General features: G+C 34.2%; 1 protein-coding gene across 1 annotated transcript; it reads right to left on the bottom strand.

Annotated features, from left to right (window-relative positions):
- Positions 1 to 903: 903 nt before the first annotated feature.
- Positions 904 to 10136, bottom strand: LOC126845483 (uncharacterized). The gene is made up of 5 exons (XM_050584130.1): positions 9949 to 10136; positions 9440 to 9526; positions 9152 to 9223; positions 5310 to 5442; positions 904 to 1088 (listed from the first exon to the last, which is right to left on the bottom strand). The coding sequence occupies exons 1-5, from the start codon at positions 10084 to 10086 to the stop codon at positions 994 to 996; spliced, it is 525 nt and encodes a 174-aa protein (XP_050440087.1). The 5' UTR covers positions 10087 to 10136; the 3' UTR covers positions 904 to 993.
- Positions 10137 to 10235: the final 99 nt, after the last annotated feature.

Raw genomic sequence — 10235 nt, 5'->3', positions numbered from 1 at the left:
AAGCTCTATCTAAAACTGTAGAATAGCATAACCAAGAACGAGGTATTTTTGAACCAGACCGTACAGAAACAAAATAGAAATTAGAAAAAAAATTTCTGCCATCATTTTTTTTTGGAAATTCAATAACTGGCTATGTAAAAAAGCATTATTTCATTTGGTCCATGTAGGACCAAATGAAATAATGCTTTTTTTAATGTCACTGTTTTCTACTTCTTCATCAAAGTTTGCACGATCAGTTGGATTAGTCAAAGTAAGATTTAACAAATTTTGTTCTGCAAAAATCAAATCATTATCTGTTAGTTGATTAACCAACCAAAATTTCATATTTAATATTATTTAAAAAAAAATATAGTTAGTATTTAGTATTTAGTGTACACAATATTGAATTTGACTTTAAATCAACTTTTCCTTCAAAATAAAAGATAGGTATGATAGTTAAAAATTAAAAATAATCACCAATATATTTTATTCAAATTTATATTAAGTTAAAAAAAAACTGTTTTAAAGATTTAATTTCGAAAATTGTGTGCCCAGTGCCCTAAGTCTTTTGATTTGTATCAACAAAAGTATTATTTTATACAATCTATTAAGAACAATTTTAGGGGATTGTACCGTTCTCCAAAGCTTCTTCTCTCCATTTTTTTAACATATTGAGCTAACGATCAACTTGATGATTCGAGTCATATCACTTAAACTGCGAATGAAGTTTTCGATTTTCTCGTTTGTACTTAAGTGTTGTTTTTAAATAAATTCAGTAACAGCTCGTAATTAACTAAAGGTAATATAAACAACCTAGTCTCATTTATAGTTGGTTGTGGGGAAGTTATAGTTTCATGAGCATTCTATGTATGCACTTTGATAGCTAATCACTACCTTCTTGTAAAAAAAAAACCACGGTTCATATGCATTGAAGTCAAGTTTATATTTTAAACGTGTCAACTGTTATAATATCGTCACTGTGCAATAATTCAATTTAGTGTAAAATATTCGGGTTCATTGCAACCTAGAATTAATTGTTTCAATTTGTTGATGATTTAACGTATGATACATCACTGACATAAACGCTTCCTTGCCTATTTTTTGTTGATCTGGAACAATTAAAAAAATGCTAGATTAAGATTAATATAACGAAACATTTTTCAAAATTTTTAGTCATTTTATATAGCGGATACCATAGCATGTATTATTGGTTTGTATAATTATTTTATGAAACAACTTAAGCTACCAAAAATGTTGTCAAAAACAAAAATCTATTTTTATTTTACCCCAACACTATTTTAACGGGGTGCCACTGAGAACAACTCGTCGTGAATCATAAGTTTTTAATTTTTTTGTTTGTCAATATCGGACGGTATCTGACCGTTAGCGCGCAAGCTGGACCGTTGTTTCTGTTGTCGCCATAAGGCAGTGAAATGCTAAGGCCAGGACAGGACGAAACTCTGCATGACCTGCGGCGAAGAGAATCACCAGACAATAAATTGCATGGCCCCTTCTCACTATGTTTTATGCTAGATTGGAAGAATGCCGACCACTATTCAGGAAGTGGAAAGTGCGAGGCTTACAGAAGAGTAACAGCCAAACCTAATACTTCCAATGACGCAAATATTATTGGTGTTATGATTTTCGTTTATCAATTCACAGTTATCTCAAGTTTTATTATATTTTTAACAGAAGTTCGGAACTAATTCCGGAATAGGTTCCTTGTTACTCCCTGTTGTAATCGTTCCGGAACAAATACTCCGGAATTCGCTCCTTTAAGTTAATCGTTCTGGAGAAAATACCTTGGAATTCGTTTCTTAAGATTTTCGTGCGGGGCAAATAAAATATACCTAATCGTTCCTTGTCATAAATCGAGCAAAATGTATGTTTTACGTATTATGTTATTTCGTTCTAGTTTTTACATTTCTCTCCTTACCCAAAACTTTTAATAAAAAATATAAATCTTCTTCTTCTTTATCTTCGCCTTACACTCCCAACTACATGCGGTCGGCCACCATAGTCCTACACCTCCATAGAACTCGGTCTTCTAAATCTCGTTAAATCACTTAACCTAACCTAACCTAACCTTTACTCTCACCTACAACTTCCATCGTCACCTTTTTTATAGCATTTACTACCCTATTCCAAATTTCATCTACATTTCCCTCCATGCTTCAATTTACTTCTTCCTTCATTCTCCTCAGAACCAACTTTTCTTTATCACCCGCTAACTTCCAACTCCTAATCTTTGGCATTTTATCTTTCTGCTCTTTTCTCTTGTTCATACTGCTTCCTTCACACCAGAAATCCATGACCATTAACCTATGCTGCGTTACCACACTTTCCCCTGGAATTACTTTACAATCCACTATTTGTGATCTATAACTTTTACTCTTGTTAGTTATATAATGCTCTTCTCTCTTCCTATAAAAATTATTCACAACTGCCAACTCATACGCCTGCGCAAAATCAAGTACTCTCTCGCCCATTTCATTTCTTTCTCCAAAACTATAACCTTCGTGTACTCTTTCATACCGATCACAATTTCCTCTTGTCCCGGTATTCCTTGCACCACCTCATCCATCTCTTGCCAAAATTCTTCCTTCAAACGTTCTTTACGCCCTACTTGCGGAGCGTAGCACTTACTACATTCAATACCTTACTCCCTAAAATTAATTTTACTATTATTACTCTATCACTTTTCCTCACAACTCCTACCACGTTTGCTTTCATCTCTTCATCCACTACCACTCCCACACCATTCCTGGTACTAGACTTCCCTGACGTGATTTCAAACCAGGGAACATATGTTCTTCCCCTACACCGTTGACATCTCGAACGTTGGGTAGACTCGTGCACATAATAGGTGCATCGGCTACCGCACTCGCTGTCGGGCCGGTACTCGCTACACACATCCGCTGGCCATCCTCCCCTCCAAATATATGGCTACTTCTAGCCCGTTGCCCCGCGAACATCCGAGATCCACTTTACACAGGCTGCCAACCTGACCGCATTAGAAATCATCTTGCATGTTTTATCATTTTAGCCGTTATGCTTTAAGTAGACTGAAACTTTTTTTGTTGGCCGAAGATACTATAAAAAAAAACTAAATCAAAAAAACTGAAAATACCTTATACGACCTTAACCAAAATAATATTAAAAAAAATCCCAAAAATTTTTAGAACATTCTTTTCATCGTAATAGCCATGCAGGCAAAGTTTCAAAAAGTTATGAAGGGATACTCCAAACGTTCGTTGTGTAGTGATCCCCAGAGGTGATTACTACAATATTATTTTTATTTGACGACTCGGCGATCACGAACGAAAGAAAGGAAACACTTCAGATTTGTTAGGTTAAACATTATGTTTAATTATTTATTGTAGGTACTTAAGCATGAACAAAATACAAATAAAATATGAATTAAAACTAATGTAAAAAAAAATGAGTGTTATTATTTAAAAACAACCAAGTTAACAAGTAGCAACCATTTACGATATACTGTCGCGTTCGATTACAATTCACCAACAATTCGCCTTGGCTACTTAGAAAATGATGTAAAGATAGTTAAAATGGGATAGAGATGATGAAATGATAGTTAACTTATTATACGGGCACGTCCTACGTGGGAACGTGCTTGTTAGAGCTATAACTTATCATCACGTAGGTTTACTACAGTTGGTAATTGGCGTTTTGACCCATATATAAATATGTATTACAATTTATATAGTATATACTATAATAAATACTAAAAACAATGTATGCGACTAAGATTCGTCAACATTATCGGTCTTTTAGTCATGAATTAGACTCGCAGTTAAAAAAAATGAAATGTATTGATTTATTTATTGTTAATTACTTTCTTATTATATACTTATAATGTAAGACTAATTTAAAGTTTAAATTAGTCACAATATGAATTCCATAGAAACTATTGGCAAGTTAAAACAACTATAAAAGCTAATAACAATAAAAGCTTAATATCAAAGCTATTATTATAGATCAAGGTACAATTATTTTGTAGTTTTCCGAACTTCTTAATTAGTTTATTTAGCTACTTAAGTACTTAGTAGCACTGTTGCTGCTGATACGTTAGTACTCAGTAACTTTAATATCTAGTCATTTATCACGTTGTGCTCAATTTACCCTTGATTTAATTAATGTATGGGATATGGGGTTACTATTTGATATATTCCTCTAAAACTACCTAAAGCAATACGGAATACCTATCGAATCAAAAATTACTCATTTAAACAAAATGGCTGACATTTTTAGAAACATAAAGGTTATTAATAATACCATGAGGCATGATTAAAATATACAAACAATAATATATAATATAATATAAATAGCATTTTAACTAAGGGTTCGAGGATTATTCTAACTGTCCAGTTTTTACATAATACTAGTGTTTTATTGTTTCACTGTTTCTATATTATATATTCTATGTAATAATATAATCTATTGTTCTAAATTGTAATTACCATATGTTTTTATCAATAGTAATGTGTTAATCACTTAATTTATTCTTGTTGTGCTATTTATTCAAATACTCGTTTTACTCTATACTATATAATATTAGTGTATAGTATTTCATCAAATCTTCTCGAGCAAAAAAAAAAAAAAGACAATTTAATATATTTGATTTTATTTGAATGGTCTGCTGCAGAAGAACTGTATTGTAGCTTATTCAAAAAAGGAAATGGAAAAAAATGTCATCTTATCCGCATGGTATATTACCAATAGTGAGAAGTAAAAAGGAAAAAAGTTAAATCAATATCTGATTTAACTTTGGTGTGTCAAAGCGTTCCATTAATACTAATCCAAATGATTTTTAGGAAAGCTGTTTGTTTGCGATGATTCGCTACTTAAATAATTACTTATTTTTTACATGATATGTGCTTTCTTTAGCACATGTCTTATTTGAGATTTTTACCATAAATTCGTATACCAAAACAGTTTTTGTAACTACATCTAATTATCTTTCAGGTAGACAATTGTCAGGCATTGTTGGTAGACATTGTCGCGTAGACAATGAAAATTATGAAACATACGTTGAATAGGTGTTACCATTTTTTTTTAATGCATTAAAAACCTTCTTAGAAAACATGTTAACCCCTGGCTTTAAAAACATGTCCACACAGACTGTGCTTTACTTCTTCATTCCGTTTTTAAATATTAAGGTTAACGCGTAAAACATAAAAAAACAAATATGATGAAATTGCATCCATATTGTCATCACTATTGATATCCGCAATATCAGTCCAATTTCTTCGAATTGTGTTTAATATTTAAATGCTAAGTAAAATACTGAATATTATTGTTATATTTACCACCGTTGAAATTTTCTGTAAACCAGGCATTCATGTGTCCATGTAGATCGGGTGTTACAAGTTCGGTCAATTGTGCATAACTCATGTAACCTGTTTTATCACATCCCGTTTTACACCATATCTCTTTTAACACCTGAAATGTTTTTGAGAATTTCATAAAATTTCAACCAACGAAATTTGTCCAAAATTAATTTTAGCAAACATAAAATGTCGCATGCAAGATGGGCAAAAACAATAATAAGTAATCAGTATCCAATCCCATTTTATTTAGAAGCAAAACCTGGGTTACATAACAAAAAAAAATATTGCGTTAGAATATTAGGTTTGTGTTGGAATAAAATAAAAAATTACACCTAAAAGTATTCAATTGAAATTAATTTAATTATTATTATTCCTAGGTTTTAATAACTAGTTATTTTTTGCTGATTTAACCTATTATCGGCGCGGCGGCTTTAATAGTGATTATTTTTTATCATCAACGCATAAGTGTAATTATTTGATTATTTATTTTAATATAAGTGACTACTAATATATTTCCACAGCAATATAGAATATTATATAGTTAGTGTCAATTAACGATAAATTAAAGTAGCTTCATTAGTGGAAGCTGTCACTATGAATTCTAATGCTAAACGTCAGACCAATTAGTTAGTTTTTTGTTGATTTATCTTTTAAAAGTATATTTATTTCTGGCAGCCAGGATCGATGAGGCAAATGTGACATCTGTGAACGATCTAGAAGCGCCCCGCACGAATGTGGGCTCCAGTCCCCTGTTACACACCAACCGGTTGAGAGACGTTACTGTATCAGCTAACATTCGTCCTTTGTCACACTCGATAGGGCTTGACCATTCTGGTGACTTCGAGTTAAAATCTCCAGCGACAATAACAGGTGTTTCTGCAGACCTAACGCTGTCCTACAGACAAGTTAAGAAGTCTTCAAACTCTTGTAGTGGGGCGTTCGATACTCGTATACCATCTATCTGCACCCACCTGAAACCCTGCTCCGGCGGGCCTACGATGTCTATCGGCAAGTTAGACGCCACAAACACTGCCGATCTCCCTGTACGGTCGCTATACCATCCATTCTCCTGATTTCCGTTCTTATATTGTTCGCTGACAATGATATGATAATGTCCGCGTTTATCACCCGCGCCTCATGAAACATCAGATCCTGAGCCGCTCTGCACACTCTGACGTTGATTTGTAAAAAGCGGATCATTGGGATGTACCTGCCTCCAACTTCTCTCTAAACGCACCACAGATCTCTACCGACTCCGTGCAATCCTTGGCCAAATGGCCTGTCTTCCCACATCTGCGGCAGTATCCACTCCTGTCCACGCCATTACACTCACGTGCCTCGTGACCTGAAGACAAACACTTGTAGCAGCGCTTAAAGTCATGCCACAGACGCGTCTTGCACGAAACATAGCCAATCTTCAGTCTCCCCTGCGAGATGATCCGGTTGACGACGTCCTGTCCAGCAGTGACCACCGCCATCTGTAGGCCCCAATCCTGCTTGGTAAGCGAGACTTTTACCTCACCAGGTTCTTGCCTCCGCTCCCCTAAATTGCAAGTCCGCTCGCTTCAATGGCTCTAGCTTGTCGAGGAGAAGACAGGTCGCATCCATTAGGCTTCCCATTGCATCCTGTACCCCTTCCGCCAACACCCTCTTCAACTTGTGGTTGGGATGACGCAAAGCTTCGATCTTCTCCCTAATTATGTTCCCCACGGATGTTACTTCCATTTCGAGGCCAAAATAAATCGTCTTCGCTTCCGTGGAGATTTTGCCCATGCAATCCCATACAGCGGAGCTGTTTTCAGACATGATGGAAAACCGTCAAATCCAAAGGTATTGACGGTTACCAAACACGCTGTATTAGCGCGAACGACTCGTAAACCGGAACCTGGGGCTATTTGTCTGCGTACTATGCGCCTGCCGAGTTTTAAGGCCGCAGACCCAAAGGGGGGGGGGGGAAACGATTTTTCAGCCCTCTCTGGTAGTCGCGGGTTTTGCCCTAACCCTTTGAAATTTGGCAGGGACCTTCAGGCCGTTGCCTTGAGCCGGTATGCAAAAGTTGGGGGCTTAACCGCTTCCAGTCGTTAGCTGCTGGGCAGCTGCCTAATCCTCGGATGTCAACTGCTGCCAGACGCGCAGTTTTTGTCCGATCTACCCGAAACTCGGTGCCTGGCAGTTACTGACCACTACCTAGGTGGTCACTAAGTTTGGTTCTTCTAGCCCAAAAGGGGGGAGTCGAATTTTTGACCGCCTCTGTGCGGCGCCAAATTGGGCCTAACTCCTCGAAATTTGGTAGAGACCGTCGGACAGTTGTCCCAAGCCAGCGTGCTGAATTTGGGGAGAATCACTCCAGCTACCAGCCTAAAATCTTCTTTTTCTCGTACCCAATTTTGTGAATAAAAAAAATATGAAATATGAAAAATATATAATTTATATGTCTGCTACCCTCATGGCCTTATAACTATTGTAATTATCTAATGTAATAATAAATATTATTCATTTAACATTTTTTAATATGTCGAGCGTATTTATAGATGTATTTATGCAAACCGAGACGAACGTTACGTTACGGTTTTTCTTCGTTGACCCCCAGCGCCCAGGCGTCCCATAAGAAGCATAGCTTCAAAAAATTAAAAATAAATATTTAAGCTTAATTTTATAAGTTTTTAATTTTTACCAACAATATAATTGCTGATTTGTTGATTTATTTGGTAAACATAATATTCTGAGAACCCCTGGTTTGGCGTTTTTTGCGCCGCCGCCGTTGTGCCAACTTATTTGGCAATTTTTTTACCAACTACTATAATAGATTTCCTAAAACGCTTTGCTGTATTCTTTCCTCAATAAAAAATTGGATTTGTAGGTAAACTCGTCCAGTATCTAGTTGAAGTAGTGTTACTGGACACCCCCTTCTTTCACGTTGTCCTGTCATTGTATTATATTTTTTTTTCAAATTTACTTATTGTAACTAATATTACAGATTGTAAATATATTTTTAATAAAACAAATTTTAAAAAAACTCGTCCAGTTCATCTTGACACCTGGCGACCGTTACGGTTTAAAAGTAGTATAAGTGAAGAGGTGCTACCAACATAGTTCTTTTGATGGTTGTGTAAACAATTGAGTAATGCAGTTTTTAAAATAAAAAGTTAAAACAAATGCTATTGATATTTGATTAACTCGTAACAAATGCCCAATCTTAGTCAGAATAACTAAACAGTGGACCGTGATTTCATATTTCCCTTTTACTGGTAACATTAACGTCCGACCATAAGTTTCGAACCCCTGATCTGTTCAGACGCGTGACGTCACAGTGACAAGATAAACTAGACGTATGTCACGAAAAATCAGCTATAAAACAATGACGCTTATGAATATCACTACTAATTAAAAGTAAATCAAAATGTTTTGGTTTTTTAGCGTCGCAAACTATTATTGGATAAATTAGTCCATAAATATTGATAGATACATTATTATTTGAAACTTTTTTAACATCTTTGATTGGACTTATTTTACACAGCTTAAATCTAATTTACCACTTTTCTCTAAATAACTAAAATGTTTTTTAATGAAAAGTTTGTTATGTCATGATTAACTTCGAATGATTATTGATACCTGAATTTGAGTATGTGAGTTAATAATACCCAACACATCTGTTTAAATTATTTTTGAAAATATGAGTAATCATAGTGTGCATTATTTACACTACTACATACACTTCTTGATAATACCAATATTGTTCTTATAATGTAAAGAAGTTTCACTTAAAAAAAAAAAAATGCTAAATCATACATGTTTTAGACTATTGCTAAAACTATAATTACCGTATATGTCGCGTATATTTCTTCAGGGTCGTCTAAATGATCTCCGATCCATTCCAAATCCGATTGTCCCGTCTGATAATTAATAATTATTAAAAATACATAATATTTTAGTTAATTGGTCAATTAATAATATTTATTGTAATGTATTTTTTTTGCTGTTGTCATTACAAGGCAAATTTACGCCGAACAACAAAATGTCATCGTATTTATTTTCGCAAAAAAAAAAAATGTACTTATTCTAAAATATGCAATAATCTAAATTTAGGCTACTGAAAAAACTATAGTTACCTGTGCTAAATCGTACTGAGTGAGCCCCCAGTCTCGTGGGCCAAAAAGAAATCTATATCTTGCCGGAGGGCCGACCGTTTTTCCTACCTGACAATATATAATTATTATAAACACATAGTAATTTCGGCGTCATTCTTTCACCTGTGGTTGTAATTTATAAAATAATTATAATGTTTTATTTATGGAGCTAAAAAAGTTTAACAGCTGTTATTCTAACTTAATAAATAAACAGTAGTAGGAACAGTTATTAAATTAAGCAAAATATAGCGAAAATTATATTTATTTCTATTATTTAAAGCCGCTCAAGTTATTATGTCGGGTCGCCAAGAGCTTGGCCTTTGCGACAAAGATTTTAATTATAAGTCCTTATGCTAAAATAATTATTGTTTCCTAGACTAAAATGGCTATATAGGAATACTTTAACCTGTATATTATAAATGATTAAGCAAAACTTCGACAAAAAACTAATAGTTTTAAACAAATAGTTTAAAAATAATATCAAGAATTACTTCATTTTCAGTTGGCTCCGGTACAGTACTAGTATCTGTAGCTTCATAATCTTTTTCAGGATCTCTATGTGAAACTCCCAGTACAGTATTAGAAGCTAAGATAAAGGATAGCAACGAAATAGAGAACTTGAAGGTCATTGTAATATTCTGTGAACTATTAGCTGAAGTTTAACTGAGAGACAAAACGAATGGTTTTTACTATCAGGCATTCTAGCCTAGTTTTTTTTTTTATTGAATTGCAAAAAAAAACTTAAATTATACAATTACATTAATGTGTATGTCTCTAA

This window comes from Adelges cooleyi, unplaced genomic scaffold (assembly GCF_023614345.1).
Source record: "Adelges cooleyi isolate 19-005CV unplaced genomic scaffold, UGA_ACOO_1.1 ACOO_flye_CR_arks_rails_tigmint_CR_PRNA_793, whole genome shotgun sequence".
In the NCBI taxonomy this organism is placed as follows: Eukaryota; Metazoa; Arthropoda; class Insecta; order Hemiptera; family Adelgidae; genus Adelges; species Adelges cooleyi.
The sequence above is the reverse complement of the archived record's forward strand: the minus strand, read 5'-3'. Positions and strand labels throughout refer to the sequence as shown.